This window comes from Drosophila ficusphila, unplaced genomic scaffold, assembly GCF_018152265.1.
Source record: "Drosophila ficusphila isolate 14025-0441.05 unplaced genomic scaffold, ASM1815226v1 contig_791, whole genome shotgun sequence".
Taxonomy (NCBI): Eukaryota; Metazoa; Arthropoda; class Insecta; order Diptera; family Drosophilidae; genus Drosophila; species Drosophila ficusphila.
Genome location: NW_025064737.1, coordinates 4,416,526 through 4,435,770, shown reverse-complemented (window position 1 = coordinate 4,435,770; position 19,245 = coordinate 4,416,526). Strand labels below are relative to the sequence as shown.

Below are 19,245 nucleotides of genomic sequence, written 5' to 3'. Positions count from 1 at the left end.
AACCGAATTCCAAATGTAGGTATGTCGACGCATAAAATACAAAAATACAGATAAATGGCGAACGGGAAACTAACTTCTGATTTGATGGGGAAGCGGTAGAAATTGTTTAGCGGTCGCCGACCGCTCGGCAGCGAAAGAGAAACACAAATGAAGCGAGCCCGAGAATGAGCAGCTTTTTTTTGCCGCTCGCGTATTTTTAGAAATGATATTTTGCTTTTCGCCGTTTCTTACCCCCCGCAGCCTTCTTTTATTTTGTTTTATTTTATTTTTTATAGCCTCTCTTCTGCGTTGTTGTTATTTCGGCAATCGGTTATTGGCGTTGCCAGAGGGCTTGAGAATTAAGTGGTCGTTGGAAACTGTATTCGAAAAATCATAACTATGGATATCTGTCGAAATCCCTCAGATAAAAATCTCGCACTTTTTTCACAGATAATCGGAGAGTTCATTTAACAGTTCAAGGCGAGCGAGAACATTAAGCGTTGCTATATTTTTATAAATAGTTCGACCGAGCGGCAACAGCAGCGGCGATTGGAAAAAGTTTGTTGGACGAGGCCAGAAATTTACTTGATATCAAAAGGAAGGCGGTGGCCACAGGAGGAGCGGCAGGCCGGGCGGGATTCCATTCTGCCTGTCGTGTCTGCCGCTGCGATGGGCTTCTATAAATAAGCGCCACGTTTAATGGCATGCAGACGCTAAGAAGAAGCACCGCTGACTAGCCAAAGAAAAGCAGGGAAAAGCTAGGAAAAGCTCTGACGTAGGCAAACCTATATAGGAACTACACATTATATCCGCAGAGATATAAGCAGTTGGTACAGAAATAAAAGATGGGGATATCGACAACTTCTGATTGGTGGAATGAGTCAAAAATATTACTGTTGCTCATCCAATTAATATATTAAATATATTGTTAGTAATCAAAATCTAAGTGACAATAAAACACCCTTAAAGGATTCAGTAATAAATACTCGCTCATTCACTTCCTGGTAATATTTTTTCTAGTATTCCATCCGACATTTCTTTGCCAAATCTTGTTTTCCACACTTTAAAACTCACCACAAGCTTGGCCTCTGGCGGCGCCTTGATCACGATGACGATCTGATCTTTGAAGAGATCCACGTTGAGCAGGTCGTTCTGCGTGACGTAGGCCATGCCGCCGGCGTTCTCCACCTCCTGGGAGATCTCGGCCAGACTGCCGCGCATCTGGTCGATGGCCATGTTCAGCTGGTTCTCCAGCTGCTCCAGTCGCTCCGATTCCGCCTCGATGCGACGCGACCGCTCCTGGCTGACCATCGACTGCCCGCAGCGCCACTGGATGTTGTTCTTCGACTTCTTCTCCAGGATGTTGATGCCTTCGAGGACGTTCGTGATGTCGTAGATGCGCCGCTTCTGCACGTGCAGCCGATTGGAGGCCTCGTTCAGGTCCACAACGCCGTCGGGTGACGCCTGCAGCAGGTCCACGAACTTCTTGGTCAGTATCCCCAGCGAGGTGTCCGCCCGATTGCGGTCGCCGCTCGAGGAACTGGCCACCGAGGCGGCCAACTGCTGCTGGGGCGTCGACAGGGCGAACGAGTGATGCGCTGCCGGCTTGGCCACCCGCTCCACCACATCCTCGTCCAGCTCCGCGTCCGCATCGTGGTTCAGCTGGTGTTGGCTGTGCCGCAGCTGCTGGGGCGTGCTGACGTGCTTCTGGTACACCACCGTCTGATGGTGCGCGCTCTGCTTGGCCTGTTTCTTCGGGTGGATCTCGTCGGTGACAGCATGGGGCCGGCGTTTGACCTGCGAGGAGAATAATAAAACAGTTAACAAAGTTCTATTAACATAAATATAGTACATAAACATAGTATCTAAACTACATTGCTGGTCTTTTATATAAAGGACAACATTTAACAACATTTTCTTGCGAATACTGTAACCCAGTTTGAATTTAAGCTTGTTGTTTAAGTCCTGGCAGCGTGTTTGAACAGCAACATATTGTTTTTGCTCATGACTTTCACTCATGAACAACTCCCCAATGACCCTAAACCCTACATCCCCTTCTTTTCTGAAACCACAACTCACCTTGTAGTAATTTGTGATATCGTTGGACTTTCCGGCCACCTTGCGTTGCTGCTGATGGTGCTGCTGCTGCACTTGCTGCTGGCCCGCCGTTGCTGTCGCCGCTGCTGTGGCCACCGCCCCCGTGGAGTGCCCCTTGTCCAGACTGATGTACACATGGTCCCGCAGATGGGCTGCCACGCCGCTGTTACTGTTGCTATTGCTGTTGCTGTCGCCGCTGCTCAGGGCGTGATCGTAGTCCAGATCGAGGGCCTCGTTCTTGATCACAATGTTGTTGTTGTTGTTGATATTGGTGGTGCCGCCGAGCACATCGTAGTTGAGTCTGCGGGCGACCATCGAGTGGCCAGGTGTCCCGCCCGAGCCATAGTGTTGTTGCTGGTGTCGCTGGGTGTTGGTGGTGCTGGTGGTGTTGTTGTTGTTATTGCTGCTGTTGCTGTTGTTGATGGGGGCAACATTCACAAAGAACTTGGACATTTCGCTGCCGGTTGTTCCGTGATTCTTTGGCGATCCTCCGCCTTACTCTCACTCTCACTCTCCCTCTCTCTCTCTGCCTCTGCCTCCTTCTCTGTTCTCGTAGATATCTTTTGTTATGTATATGCGGCTGATTCTGTTAAGTTCGCCTCAGTCGGCGATCGCTGGCCTTATTTTGTAGCATACTTTTAAGCACTGCCTTCGAAAAGTTGCCACCCAGTCGGATATTCCAGCTCGAGTGTCGGTTTACTTATTGTACTGCCTGTTTATCGCTCTCTGTCTCTCTCTCTTTTTCTTTTTGCGCTTATCAACTAAATTAGCACCTAAGGATTCTTCACATCTGCAAAAGAACAAAAAAAGAGTAGATAAGGTTAGATTTTTGTGTGTGAACTTTATTGGCTCTTATTTATAGCTAGTGGAGTAGTTTGACCTCCTTTCTCGATATTTTATGCATTTGGCACATTAAACTTTTGATCTGCCTCTTATTTTTTCCAGCCGGGCGCAACAACAAATTAAAATGCGCAACCGACAAGCGAACGAACGAATGTATGTGAAAATGCAAATAAATGCGAAACGAAAGGCAATGGCGAGAACAAACAATTTCACGACTATAATTAAAGAGTGCTACAAAAGGAAATGGCCGATTGGGGAAAAACAGGTAAATAACAAAAGGCTGTGACTTTTAAACTGATAACAGACTGTGAGTTTGGGGGAAAAAATGGTTGTTGGTAGATCTGCAGGGCTTAATAAACTATAATTTATACCTTCCAATCCGGTAGTCATATCAATTTTATGCAAGTCCCAAAGTACACACAATACGACACAAAGAGTTTTTAAATTATTCAATAATTATAAATCTTCGATCATCAAACCTCTGATTGACGCATATAAAATGCAGCCAAACCAGATGATAAGCTCAAATACAGGAACCTAAAAAAAAAACAATGGTTAAACAAAAATGCTAAGCTCAAACGAACCGGATTCAACAGCTAGGAGAGGGGAAAACGGGGGGAATTGTCCGCTCTGAAGCATGCCGAAACTATTTCTGAACCCAAGAAGAAGACACGCTTAAGTTCGCGCACAAAATGTCAATAAACTCGGCATAAAATATTAAACAATCAATATGTGTGGAAGAATCAGAAGGCAAAAGCAACAAACGCAAAAGAGAAGGCAAGCGATAGAAACGAGAAAAACCATCAGGTAAGGAAGAAAATAACGTTATTGCCGCGGTCGGCTTAAAGCGCTTTTGGCAATATACAAGCCACACTTAAAATATAATACATATAATGTTTATCATATCATATTATGTATATGTTTTATTATTCATGAATTTTGTGAACCAGCAAACTTTTAATTAAAGGTTAATTAATATTCCGGCATTAATACAAACATTGTTTACTATATCAATCAAATAAAAAATTACATTAGAGGTTTTAGAGTTAATATTTTTTTCTGTGTGTCTACCTGTCACCTCTTGCTCCACAAGCCCGACTTTAAGTTCGTTAGAGGGATTCTGGCCCCGTTCGCAGTCAAAGTGAGCATGAATGGAAGACGACAACAACAAATTAAAAAGCTCAAATGAGCGTAAAAATAAGAATAACAACAACAAAAAGGTAAAACTGGCAATTAGCGCTGCTCGCCTTGCGTGCAATGTTAATTTGCATAACAGAAACTGTTAACTAAGCAGCCAACGGTTATGAATTTAGCAAAATAGAAAACGACAGAGAAAATGCAGCCACAAACTTATCCGTTTTTTCTCCAACCACACTAGCTGATAATTATTCTAGACGCGGCAAGAAAATAAACCAAAGAATGATAGCGCAAATGAATGCGCTAAAGTAAACCGAACTAGGTGCCGCTAAAATGTCGCTTGGAATTTGCTGAAATTTGCAAGAAATTGGAATAGCAAACCCGCGAGGTAGACAAGCCATCGCATTTAACATTGCACAGTGGCCTTGAAAGCCAGAAATTCCGCTTCGAGGTAACTAAATCTAAACACTGATAATCTCCGTTTAAGATTTGTTAATTCCCTTTAAACAGCAGCTTTAAAACCAGTTTTAAAATGCTTAAATATATTATAATTTTAAAAAGTTAAAGATTTATTATAAAATATTAAAATTTGCTAAAATCAAATCCAATCTAAAAAGATTTGAAAAAGCATTTTGTGATCTTAATAAAACGAAAGTCGGGATAAAAAAGGAATGATTTATTTTTTATGATTTTTCATTTTAGATTTTTTACTGTTAATGAGAAATTATTTAACTAATATGCCGTCTGGCCTTCCCCTTTTCCATCTTATTGGCTACTTTTGGTGTTTTAAATTGCAGTTGCGTTGGTGGCAACTTAATTCTTTCCTTTCGCATCCATTTCAACGTTAGCCGAAAGCTTGCAGTGATTTTTCAAGCGTGTGTTAATGTGTTGGTGTGTTTGAGCTAAAAAAAAACGGTATTTGCTTACAGACGAACGAGCTCAGGTAATTCAAGTCCTATACATGGAAATCGTATACTCTCTCTCTCTTTCTGCCTCCAAAAGAAATGTTAAAATCATGTGGGCCAGACAAAAGGCAAACGAAGAGGAGAGGGAGAGGAAAAGGGTACCGAAAAAACCAGGTAGGTCTCGCCGATTGAAATTTCCAATTTAAATTTCTTTTGATCGGCACGCAAAATCCGAACAAGTAGCTGGAAATATTTTGCATCTAAAATTACAGTGGGACGTATAAAATTACTTAAACAACACAATTTAGCAAGAAAAAACGAGGAAGGGGTTTGGGAAGGATTGAGATCCATATACAACATACAAAAAAAAGAAGACTTATTTTTGAAGCCTTTTAAAATTGCGAGTTTCACAATTAAAAATAAACTTCATCTGACGACTTTAAAGACCTTAATATTTCATGAAAGTCATTAAACTTAATTGTTATATAGAGGTTATCAAGGGAGCACCTCTAACTTATCACCAGTAACAGTTTGCCACGAAATACCATACATTATCTAACATTTAACAATACAAAATGTACTTTTATTTACGAGAGGTTATTTAACACGTTTATATATGTATAAGTCAAATTACTTAACAAAATCGTGTTAGTGTTATTTTCAGCTACAAGTTGAAAGACCTTGAAAGCCTGATATTAAATAAAGAGAAAATAAAATACCTGGTTAGCATTGCAGACCAAAACAAAATCTACAAAAACGTATAAAGTTTGTTTAAGTATCAACCCCTCCAAGAAAACCCCCCTTCATTGAAAAGAAGATATCTTGAAGGTAACGTATCTGTATCTGTATAATAATAACTTCTAAGTGCACTTGTCAGTCATCTCTGCATACATTTATCTAACAGCAGAAGGCGAAGCACAAGGCAAAGCAAACAGAGGGAAAATAACATTATGCAAACAGGGAAATGAACATGAAAATACGAAGCGGCGAATGGAAAATCGTGGAAAATGTGGCCTACACGGCAAATAAATAACAAGTTTTTCTGTATTTTTGTTTTTTTTTCGTCTCTTTTTTTCAATCAACATTGGCGCAACAGAGCGGAGCAACAATAAAATCTAAAATAGCTTTTCTTTGCTTTGGTTTTGGGTTCTCATTGAGAGCAGTACAATTTGTATGACTGATAAAGGAAAAGGCTAGAAAAAAACGTACATATTATGTAGGGGCCAAGTAAATAATTCCGCTGGGGGTTGTGAGGGGTAGAGGTAGGGGTGTGGTAAAGAGGGAGAGAGGCAGCCAAGCGACTCAAGGCACGCAATGCGACTTTTGATAGCGCTGTCGCCTCTCGCTCCCATTCCCTCTCTCACTCTCGCGTTTGCCGTGTTAATTTCAAATTAGTAAAGGTAAAAACAAAAAATTGCCAGGTGGAGAGAAAACGGTTAGAAGAACAGACCAGACAAACGGGGCTTCACTCTTTGTAAGTCAATTTAAAAGCAATTTAATTCAATTACTCTGTTAATACTGTATTCAATTTATAAACAGCTTATTGTCAAAATAATATCTCTACATCGAAAACAAAACTAATTTCCTCTACTAATCCCAAATCGAATGCACTTAATTGATAGCATTAAACTTGCAAAAATAACTGTATTCCTCCAGCATGCCAATATACCGTTATTAATAATGAAGTCCATGCATTTACATGGTTATTAAATATGCATTTGGTTATTAATGCAGACACACACACACATAAGGCAGGCGCAAAAGCCCAAGGAAACATGCACAGATAAAAACACATACACTCACCCACACAGGCTCGCAAAGCTAATAAAAAGTTTCGCTTTCTTTTTGCACATGATTTTGCATGCGCAGTAGAAAAGCAGGGACAAGTGAAATAAATACAAATAAATAATGTGCGAGTGTGCAAGGTGTTAAGCAACAACAATTGCAATTGAGGAAAAAAGTGAACCAAAAAGCAAAACAAGAGAAAGAACACGAATTTTGTGTATTAAGCGGCAGTTGAAAGAGAGTTCCCAGGTAAGTGTGTGTGTGGGATGCTGCGGGTGAGCGGAAAAAGAGAGCGAGAGCAAAAGCCGGCCTGAATCCGAATAACAGCTGTTACACACAAACGCAATCCACATGGAACTTCTCTTTTGTTTTTGTCCGAGAAAAAAGTCCACATGGTTATATTTTTTGTAGCCGGTTTTTGTTTTATTTATAATTTACTTAATTTTATTGAGCCAATTATACTTGGTTTTTATAAGATCAAAGCTTAGGGAAAAGGAAATAACTAATTTGCACAAACACACAAATTAAACAAATAAAGTAACATGGCTCTGTTATAAGCCTCGCCTTAGCAATTTCTTCTTTTCTTGTTTGAGAAAGCCAAAAATAATTGCCAACTGGCTGAGGAAAAGAGAACGAGCGAAAGAGAAGGCAGATTTATCCAGGGAGAGGCGCACAAAATGCGTCGCAAAATATTTCGCCCATAGAAAATGGCAAACAAAAAGAAAAACCGGGCGGGAAGGCAAAAGTTTTCGCGTGGGTGTGGAAATTCAATGCCGGCAAGGCAAGAAGAATTTCGGGGAAGCCCCCTTGCGCATTTCCAAACCAAATACATAATGTACAAAACTCCATTTCGCCTGGCCACTCAAACGATGACGCATTTAGAGTCAATCGAACATTGTATACTTAAAAAGCCTGATAACAGGGGCCATATATGAAGTACTTATATATGTACATAAGTTCAATATAATGTGCAGTTGTTAGTACATTCACAGATTAAAGTGGAAAACTGTTGATACAAGTACCAGCTAAATGAGCGAAAATGGAAAGGTTACAGCTAATTGTAAACCTCCGTTAATTTTATAAATAACACAAAAATAGGTTAAACGTTTAGCGAATAAGGTTCTTAAAAAAAAACGTACACATTTAATAACGCGTACTTCAATACTTCGCCATTTCTTATTTAAATTAAACGAGCTTTTAGTTGCTACGGAAGGAAGAGTGGAACTAAAGACTATAAAAAATAAAATCAGCTTGTAAAAATGTTGGGGTTACGACGGAAATGTTCAGGTGATTTCAAAGATAAAATCAGTTTGCAGTGGAGCTTTTAATGTGCGGAGTTTTATTAAAGACTTAAATTTAGCACGTCAACATTAAATAATGAAAAAACTTGGATTTTAGTTTTCACGAAATTATTATTTATTTAAACTTCTACTGGGTAACCCTTAACTTTTATCAACGGTTCTAGTAACATTTATGACATTTTCACACAGTGTTGTGTGATAGCGCCGATACATAATGTAGTGCTGCTTACATTTTGCACATATTTATTTATTAAAGTTTCCTTACAAATCACATGATAGACTTCAAATTAGCCACGCGTACTTTTAAAACACATAAAACTGTTACCTGCACTGTTGGCTTCTTAACATCTGTTAAAATTGGTAATCTAAGGGCGCCATAAAAAAGCCGCCTCCGACTTTGGGCAAACAAAAATTAAAACTCAACCGATGGACGGCGATTTTAATTTATTATCTCTCAAAAATGGAGCAGAGGGTATTGAATGAGAGAATTGATGAATGATTACTATTCACCGTATCAGTTTTGGAGGTTATTAGGGGTCTTTAGGTGAACCCGAAAATTGAATGATAAATTGATCATCGGTAAAGTGGAAACTCCCTTCGCTTTTTTTTGTTTGAATACGCACCTAAAAATTGGAATTTTTGTCGCTTTTAACTTGCTTTTTATATATCACACGCAACAACAACAATTGATCGGCTTCTTCTTTTTCTTTTCCGCCGCCGCCTGCTTCTTCTTGCTTTTTGAATATCACACACGTTTCATAGTTGCAAATTTTTGATTTTTTGCGGATATTTGCCTTTTCTTTCGGTTACTTTTTGTATTCCACGTATTATATACTGCTGCTTCTTCCTCCTTTTTTTACTCAGTCTGTGTGTGGGCGCGTGTGTGTGTGGGAACTTTTAACTTTACTACGCGACGTGACGTTTCTCTTCTATATTCTCTATATATTCTACGATTCTGTGCGTGACGTCAGCAGTTCGAGCATTTGTTGTAGATATCACATAATTGTTACACGCGCGCACTTTTTAACGGTTTGCTGTTGCTTTTCAGCGGTTTTGGAGCTTTTGCAGTTGCAGTCTTTTCGGTTTTTCGGTTTCTCGGCTTTCCCTATCAGTTTTCCATTTTCACATTTTTGCGGACTGGCGACGAAAGCGACTGAACTTCTTGGGCCACAACGTAAAAGCAAAATGAGTGTATGTGTTGTGCCGTGTCTTTTTTGGAGTCGACGTCGCCGGCAAAAACGCAATCCACACACGGAGAAAGAGAATCGGAGAGGACAGAGACCGCGAGAGAGAGAGAGGGAGTCGCCTTACGTCAAGCAGAGAAAACGTAAGCCCCGACGTAATGGCTTGTTTAATTGCTACCGCCGGTTTACTACTGCATGCATTTGTTTAGAACTCAGCCTTATACTCTTTTTGGTTAGCTTTTCGGTGATTTTATCGGATTTTGTGACGGTTTTCCTGCAGCGACCCTCCGAACGTCTTTTCAGTGCGCACAAGTGTGGGTGAGGGCGACAGCGGCAACATCAGTGACGTCACGGCGCGACAACCACGAGCCATAGAGTAGGATAGTACGTTTCTTACTCTTCGAGCACGCGAACTGATTGCGGCGAGACGGCGAAAACGCCACCGAACCACAAAACGCACGTCGGCTTTTGTAGCGGCGAGTTCCCAGCGACAGCAGCTGAGCGCCAGCGACACACAGAGAGCGAGAGAGTCAACCGTGGAGAGTGGAGAACTACTGATCAAACGATACGATATTTCGATATGTTATCAACGCAAACGTTGACAAACAATAAAAAAAAATAAGTTTTCAACAAACTTTACATTAAAACATGTAGTTATATTAATAATGTAGGAAATTTTAAGCTCATTGTCTAATTTATAACTTGATGGAATGGATTACAAAAACTAATCAAATGTATATTTACATAGGTTTTAGTTACTTTGAAAAGCAATGGTTGAATTTCAGAAAAACCCTGATAGTCGCAGCGAATCAGCGGCATCAGCTGAAACCGGTGGAGTGGGGGAGCGGGCGAAAAGCGAAAGCGCGCGAGAGTGGAACCTAATGGCGCCTGTTGTTCTCCCTCCTATCCCCATGTGGCATGTGGAAGCCAGACTCGAATGTTAAAGAGAGCGGCTTTTGCCTTCGGCCCCATCCCTTTTCTCTCGCTCTCTCTTGCTTGCCGGCTACAATTCGGCTAAACATTGCTCAGACGGAAGTGGCCGACGTCGCTGTTACCGCACCCACATCGGCAGCGACGCCGGCAGACTCGGAGGCAGAGACCCCCAACTCCCTTCCTCTCCATCATCTTTCTCTTTATCAGTTGTGTGCCAAGTGTTGCATTGCAATGCGTGATGACATTGTTGTAGTTGCAGCCCTGCAACGTTGTCGGTTTTCAGACTACATCAAGGGGGTATTTTTTAAGGCCGGAAACTGCCATCAAATGGAATGTTCAAATGTTTCGAAACTATCTCAAGCTAATCAATGAGCTATGGGCTATAACATTTTGTCACCATCTAAAGTCAATGTGTTTTTTAATAACCAAATCATTTCGGTTGTATTTTCATTTAATTAACGCATCACTTTACTTAAGTTCAGTAAATAAGATAAACAAGAAATTACTTTAAACTCGTGTTTGCTTTAATACATATTACATTAATATTTATGTGAGAAACTGAATTATTTTATATTTTAGGGTAAAAAAGCACTTTTTCTATGACCTGATTCGGAGCAACCTGTCCCAATATTTATTATTTGTTATTATTTGTTATTCCCCAACCCATATCATTTATTACGGTGATAATTGTTTCCCTCAATATTTTTTGAGCTACACAACAAATATTTGCAACTACATACTTTTCTTTTGAAATCATGCAACCATAAATTAGCTAAACTCGCTCTCATGTTTTTATTTTTATCAGCAATCTGTTTAAATATTTACAACTCATGCTCGCTTCCATTTTTATTCCCGACTTTGTATATACAAATGTATCTCGGAAATCTCTCCAACTTGTCAGGCGATCTTCTCAGTTTTTCCCATATCCACAGAGGAACTTCACCCCATAACAGTAAAAAAAAATGTAATCTCCTTTCCAGTTTTCAATTTCTATTAATTTTTTTTGGCAGTTTTTTGGGATTTGTTTTTTTCTGATTGCGCCCGAGGACTTGAGGCTGTGATATCCTTCGGCTTTCTTGGGTGGGGAGTCCAAGCCACTCACAGATCCGTGAGTGTGATTTTTTTCGCATTTCCCATAAACCAGACCAGACAACAAGAAGAAGAGGAGCGAGAATCACCCCTTACAGCCGCAGAAAGAGAGGAACTTTGGCCTGCCCCCTCCACTTCTCCCTGCATATGCAATTAGAGTATCTCTATGCTTGATTTTTTCCAACCATTTTTTGCAAGATGTTTTTTTTTTCGCCAAGTCGAAGAGAGAAAGAGGGAACTTCCCACGATCCTTGGGTGGACTTTTGTACTCTGGAAGACATTTTATGAGCGCAGTGTCATAAATACTTTTAATTAACTGGAAATGCGTGTGCGAGTGCCTGCTTCTTTTTTTTTGTTCTGAGTTCGTGGGTATCTGTGTATCCGTTTTCTTCCCATTCCACATCCTAAAAGCGGGGCGTGAGTTTCCAGAGGCGTATTTACCATAATTTGCTTGATTTTTTCCCGTTTGTCATATCATAAAGTTTTACGGGAGGGCAAAGAGGCAAGCGGCAAGGAGAGAGGGTGGAAGGCAATGCGGTGTGGCATAGATACGTTTAGCAATAACTGCGCACATATTTGAGCAGATGTTTTTATTTGGGCTTAGATCATTGAACCCATGTCCGAAATTCGGCTTAGACACTTGCGTAATTTTCGCAACGCTTGCGAACAGAATGATAAATTATAATGCGCAATTCAATCTAAGCAATTAATTTAAATAATTATGAGTATGTTATTTTATATGTATTATAAAAATATAATGCATAAAGTAGAATACAATTTTATTACACTTGATCTAAATTGGGACTAAACATTCTCGTTTCTACTCACATATAGAATGTCAAACTAAACTTCAAAATATTTTATTGCTATCCCTGAAAAGCATGCTACACTTTTGTTACTCACCGAACTCTGAAGAAAAGTATCAATCTTAATAAAAACTATCAAATTTTTTTTACCAAAGTAAAAGTATATTCTGCTTGGATGGAAAGCACCATTATTTAAAAAATTTTCCAGCTGATTAGACGTTAGTTAAGTGAAGTTTTTTACTGGATTATAAATAATCAGTTTTAAATTTGCCCTCCGACCGTTTATCCTCTCGGTTAATTTCCAGCCCAGACGCATTTAGCCGGCAGCGTTTCAAGTCTGAGAGCCCAAAGGAACTGCGTCAGGCATTCATCATGCTCCTCGTCAACCTCGTCATCGTTCCCCTTTCATCCTTTCGCACTCCTTTTCTCCGTCGTCTCCCTACGACTCCTTCCTCGTCAACGTCAGAGCAGCAACCCCTTTGCCTTGAGTGGGGTGCAAATATCGTATATAGTATAGTATATTCCCCACCGCCGCCCCCTTTTCCCCCCGGAGCGCCAGACATATGGGAAATGAAAGAGAGTTGCCGGCGGAGAGGGGGATGGGAATCGAGGAGAGGAAACCACGACGCCGGCATGGAATGCAATCAGCAAGAAAACTACTTGAGAATCTCAAGCCACGGCGCGATATTCAAATTTTAAAATAAAAGTGAAACAGAAATGGGGAGGTGGACGGTGGACAGGGAGGTAGGTGGAACGAGACGACTACTGGTTGAAGTCGACGTCGACGTCGCCGCCTGTTTGACAGAATGTCAGTCACAATTTTCGAGTCAAGGGGTGGAGTTTTTCCTTCAGAGGCAGCAGCTTTTAAACTGCACTTGGAAAAACAAAAATATATTCGACATTTTTATATTGATAGCTTGAAAAATACTAAAATGTAATATTATTATTTACTGAACACATTTTAACCTTTAAAAACAGGTTTTTCTAGCTAACACGCATTTTCAGGAATTTTTGCTTTAAAATTTATAAATCATCTGTATGGAAATTGTTTCAAGTATATGTTTTTAGTTTTCCTTTTTTCCCACCCGGTTGACTGCGATGAACATTTATTGAACATCTTGTGGCGTATCCTGGAAATTGATTGTGTCGTTTTCAAGAAACATTTTTCCTCTCAGAAATACTTTTAACGACAGCACCTCACCCTTACCCTGTAATATATTTCCCCGGGTAAATAATTTTGTTGGGATTATGTTAATTTCATACCGTTTAAAAAATTGCTAACTAATTGGATTTTCACCTTAATTATGCTAATAGATACTGAGTACTTTAACTTTTTATATTAATAATAATATTAATAATAATAATAATAATGATATCTTAAACAGGATATTGTTTCACAGTAATCAGATAGGATATGCAGTATATCAGTAAATATTACTCATGTGTTCTTCATTCCCGTGTTATTCTTGTAAATTAATCTAGCAAATTTCTTCATATAAGCTTAACAATAATTTACGTTTGAATTTCCTGATTCGTAAGGGAATGACAATACTTTTTGAACATAAATACCCTATATCAGTTGACTCTATTTGTACACACATAAGTGTACAAACGTCGATTGCTGGGCGGTTAGGAAAACTACAAAAAGCAAAAACAAAGACAACGAATTACGAACCACATTGCTCAATGATCGACATTGAGACGTGCGACCCCACTGGATCCCCTCCCCCCAACAGAAGCCCCATGTGTGGGAAAGAGAGAAATACCTTATGTGGACTACCTGTCCGCCCTAACTGTGAGTACGATTACTCAACAAACTCACAGATACTCTGCAAACGCACACTCTGACTACCGACTTATATGGTTAGGCGTTCTCGGTTTTGGGTTTTGAGTTCGGTTTCGGTTTTAGCTGCTTTCGATTCTACCGAATCACGTTCAATGAACTTCCCGCTCGCTCGATGGCTATCTATATAACACTCTCTAGGCCGCAAGATCGCTACCAACAAAATGGAATTCCTATTTACGTTTAATTATACATTTACATGTAAGTGGAAGCACCAACAAAAGTCGAAAGAAATTAAATAAACCTGGGCGGGAAACAAAAGACTTTAAACGTTTGCCATATTTGTTTCAAAGTCTTTGTTATGTTCAATTTGGTTAATACCACCAGTTAAATTTAATACAAAGTTTTGAAAAATTTAATTTTGTTTATCCCGACTATACTTACACAATTGAAGCCTTGATGAAGCAATTTTTAAAAGTAATCCAAAGGGTCTTTTTGGCAGCGGAAATATTGGATTGGTTTTACAGTATTAAATTATTAAAAACTAATTGTATTGTAATTACGAAAACTTAATTCAAATGTAATAGTTATGTATAATAAATAAATAAGCGTTTTTAGCTCTAAAAGAATTTGGCTTTTTGTAAAGTAATATAAAAAGAATATTACAAGTAGTTTAAAGATCTCTTTAGATTTTGGAAACAATTTTGAAGTAACGTTTATAATAGAAACACTTAAATAGTAATGAGATTTTGGATAAAAACTTGTTTAACACGTGAAATTTTTAATAATAAATAACAAAGAGAAAACTTGAAGAATTTTGAGTATTGCATAGATTTAAAATAGAAACATAATTTGGTGTTTCGATGTTTTTGGATTTTCAAAAAAAAGGTTTTTTAATGTTATATGGTAATCATGTTTTATAGATTTTGAGTAACATCCTTGGAATCCGAAACATTGGTAGTGGAGTGCGTTTGTGGTTTATAACATAGCATAACACTTTGTAAGCGGGTGTTTTTATTACTGTATCTTGCAGATACGTTTAACTATCTTTAATATTCTTTAAATATTCCATAATAATTTTTGTCACTTGGAGTTGCGGCTTTTTTTTAAACAATATTGTTAACGATAACAAGGTAAAAACAAACAACGCGCGAATAACGATATTCGATCTGAAGATCCGGGAGATCCGCTGATCACTTCCACTTTCTGCTGCGTTCGATTCGTAAATGTTGCGTAGTTCTTTCTTGCCACAACAAATTCCGAAAAACCGGGCGAAAAGGAAGAAGAAGCGCCGGGGAGAGAAACAGAGGAGAGAGCTCAGAAACAGAAACAGGAATGCAATTGCAGGGGATCATGAGTCGAGTGCTTAGGGAATATCGGAGAGAGAACCCGTAACGGGGCGTACGAAAAGGAATGCAGCAGGGTAACAAAAACAATAAGGGAGGATAATGCATTCGGCTCGGAGCGACCGGTCGAGAGAGAGAAAAGAAGAAGGATCCACAATGCCAGAGCTTTTCTCCGAGGTGGTATGGTCTTCAAACAATAGACGTCTGGACAGGGATTTCTAGAGCCCTTTGTTTCGATATCCTTGATTGACTAAATGACCCAACTACCGGAACAAGCCAAAAAGCAGGAAATACGTATGGAGGCACTTTGATGAATAACATTGCCGAAAAGTCGTCAAAACTGCACACGCAAAAAATGCAGTGACCAAATTCTTCAAACAATAAATTCCATTGTTTTTAGGAAGCACTATATTTACATGCCGCAAGCTTTAAAATTATAATTGCAAATATATATTTGGTGACAATCCACAACTGTGTTATAAATACGTTTAATTGAATGGACAAATTTTTAAATGCATAATAAATGTTTAGTAGGTTAAACACATAATTTGCTAGAGAAAGATCCCAGCATATTGCCAAACCTATTACGATTATTTGGAAAAGTTGAAAGTTTAAAATCGTTTTTCTTTGTGCAAAAAAAGAGAGAAAGCGACTGTTTGAATGGGAAGGGAGCCGCAGGGGAATGTCCAGTGAGAGTCACTTATCGTAATTACTACCAGCCGAAGTTGTCTGACCTGAAAAGGTCTCTTCTGGACGCTCACTACTGCCGCGATCATCATGATGATGTTGACAGGTGCTAATTGCTTGCCTAGGTCTAGGTCCATTGAACCCCAGAACAGAAGATCTTTACAGCAAGTCAGCTGAAGAACAAGCAGGAATAACGCTTTTATGGTCATGCAAATCCAACAAAAGAAGTCCAAATCAACCGGAAATCAGAGGCGAAGAATCAGAGAACGAAAATCGCACAAAATCGCACGATCGGTACTGACTTAATGACAGGGAGCGAACAGGACACGTCCCCTTTTTGATTGCACACAAAAAGAAATTACCCAGAGTTCCTACTTCAATTTATGAGGTTAGCAGTCTAACAGCCAACTGATTTTATTTTCTGATCTTACGATTTGACTTTTGAAAAAAGTATAAGTATAAGTATATAAAGGGAGTTTAAGTTAGTTGGTGGAACAAAATAATTACTAACGAGGCTAAAATTAAATCCTTATTTAAATTTCTTTATTGAAAAATTAATGAAAATGCCTAACTAGTTTCTGTTAGCCATTAAACGAAAACTTTATAAGGAAATGAAAAATTTGTAATGGTTGATTATTATTTTTCGTTTCTCAAATCCAGAGTGAGGGAGCTAAAAAGGATACCTTGTCCGCCAAAAGAGGGTATGCAAGCAATTTTAAAATATAATCACATTATGGCTGATTTTGCAGAAAAAGGAAGTGGGAGAAAGTTGCCGCAGACGCCGTCGGATATGAGGATATGAGACAGGAGATTGACTTGTCGCTGTCTGGCGCACCCACTTTTCACCCAACGCCTTCGGGGAGTCACTCTAATCCCACGGAAAATAAAAGTTACATCGCTGCAGCAGAGCCTGTACAGTACATCCCATAACTGTCAGGTCCCGCAGGATATGGATGGGTAGTACAGACTGCCCAGGACATTGCACCGCGGAGAGGTGAGCAGAGCTGAGTAAAGGAGAGAGGCGGGGAGGTGGATTCAGCGACAAGAGGAGAGAGGAGAGAGCCCGTGTTGCACTCGGGGGGTTCGATGAGGTTTGACAGAGGGTCTGGTCTGACTGACGTATTGCTGCGATGTATATGCATGAAACATCCAGGAAGGAAGAGGAAAATAGTTTGCAGCTGTCGCTTTATGGCTTTGACTACCGCTGGCACACACGAACACCAATGCAAACAAACCTTCTTAGCGCATGCCACGAACAAGAAAAGGGGAGTTGGCATAGTAGGAAAAAGAAAAATAAACGCTGCGAAGGATCTTACAGACATTCCTACAGATGGCAAAGGGCTCTCAGGGGTCAGGCCGCTCCTTACAGGACAGGGTTCTCAAGCCAAGATCGTATAAGAACTAGGGGATCTTGACGAACCGAGAGGGTTCCGAGTTGGAAAAACAATGGAAAGTAATGGAATATACCATCGATCAATTGGTGTCACTTGTGGATTCCGAAAAACATGGAGAAATTGTAACCATCTAGATATTAGCTTCAAACATCTGTTGAATAGAATAGGAAAAATACATTGCATTGCATCGAAGAGAAAAAAAGGGAAACTACATGAAAAACAAATCAAGATTGTTTATATTATTGTCCAGGCTACTTTTTTAGATCCAGATTCATTCACCACTTAAAAATCTTCATAATGTTTAGATTTTATAAAGATTAATCTGTGAGAAATTTTCTAACCGAACATTTGAGATGCATACAAATTCCAAAGTTGGATAAAGATTTCTGCGAAAGACTTTTACCTTCAACTAAGACCTACGACCATCTGCCTACTTGCCAATGGTAGAATTATAATCTATCTATTCTTCCACCACGGCTCCCCATTTTATTAATACGAAGATTGGAGTTGAGATCATTAAGCATAGAGACAAGAGAAAGGACGAGCCAAGAGAGAAAGAGAGGTGGCTACCTGGTCTGCCTTTGGCCGATCTGATCTGAAAAGATCTGGTCTGGGCCGGGACTTGGACCTGAACCTGAGGCTGAGGCTGAGACCGAGTCTGAGGTTGTGGCCAGGCTACACCGGTTTTCAAATTTGGGATATGCTCGCCTCACGTTTTCTTCTTTCGTTCATTTCAGCTATTTTAAGTAACAATAACGAGAGGAGCCGCCGGCCAGGGAGTGTGACCGGGACGGGAATACGCGGAGCGGTACGGCAACAAAAGCTGCCGTTGCCTGTTCCGAAACCTTCGGGCCAAGTACCAAGTACATTCATAAGAGTAGCGGCGGCCTCAAATGTCCCAGGTTGAGATTCAGGTTCAGGTTAAGAACACTGAGAGAAAAAAGTCCAATGATGAATAAAAAAACAGTTTTTTAAAAGAATTAGTACGCCTTATATATAAGATTACTAATGGTGAACCTATTGAGAAAAGCTTTTTTTCATAAACATAGATTTATTTTCTAAGAATACAAAGTAATAATAATTTTCGGTCCAAGATTTCTTATCTTTTAAATATTATTTTCAGATTAGTAGATGATGATTAAGATTTCTTTTAGTGCAAGTACAACATACATACGTAGACGATCTCAAACTTCTATTTTTTTGTTCGTGTTTCTTCTCCCTTTTTCTCGCTGTGTGCGCTGCGCTTTTGTTTTTTCCATTCACGAAATTCCTGGAAATTTGCCGATCAGTAAATCTCTTGCGCCTTTTGTTGTGTGCGTTTCCTACGAAGCGAGAACGGAAAACAGGACAAGATCAGGAAAGGACACTGCCCGAAGGAGGGAGAAAGAGATGGCAATTAGCCAGGGAGGGTCTGGGGGAGTGGGCTCCAAGTGGATCCCAGGCGTGGGAGCTTCCTCAATCCAAAGAATTAAACCCAGAACGGAAGTGAGCCAAAACCAAATGAAATCAAATGGTCTGGCAGATGTCCCACAAAAAAACAATAAAAGAAAAACATTACGAAGTGGAATACGAAGAGGAATAAGTGGAAACCGAAGTAGAAAGGCAAAAGGTAGCACACACGCACTTTTACACCTGGTTCGCTTTTCTTGCGCAAATTGAGGTGTAGAACCAGAGCAAAGGAGACAGAACGAAGAAGCACCCTTAAAAAGGAAAACCGAAATAAAAAAAAATAGTAGTAAGTAGCAGTAGTTCGAGCACCCCTCCATAGTAACCAACATCTTCCACTCCTCACCTCGTTTTCCAACATCCACTTCAGACAGTCGCTGCTGTTGGAATGTAGGAAAGTGGAACGAACCAGGGGTGGAGCTTGGGCAAGGGGCTGCGGAGTGGGGTGCGTTCAGCAAATGTCGCGCCTTTTGCCTTCGATAGGGTTCTGCTGGGCACTTATTATGTATATATATCCCGGTTCCAGGAAA

General features: G+C 39.9%; 1 protein-coding gene across 4 annotated transcripts in view; it reads right to left on the bottom strand.

Moving 5' to 3' along the window:
- The window catches only part of LOC108098554 (transcription factor E2f1), a 41,152-nt gene that overhangs the window by 4,231 nt on the left and 17,676 nt on the right, over positions 1–19,245 (bottom strand). For 2 of the 4 annotated variants that reach the window (XM_017201552.2, XM_017201553.2), the window contains 2 exons: positions 2,059–2,866; positions 1,054–1,776 (listed from right to left, as the gene is read on the bottom strand). In XM_017201552.2, the coding sequence (XP_017057041.1) occupies positions 1,054–1,776; positions 2,059–2,529 (1,194 nt within the window). In that variant the 5' untranslated portion in view covers positions 2,530–2,866. Of the gene's footprint in view, positions 1–1,053; positions 1,777–2,058; positions 2,867–8,670; positions 9,634–14,286; positions 15,077–19,245 lie in introns of those variants that run through there. The other 2 variants (XM_017201555.2, XM_017201554.2) reach the window with 2 other exon arrangements.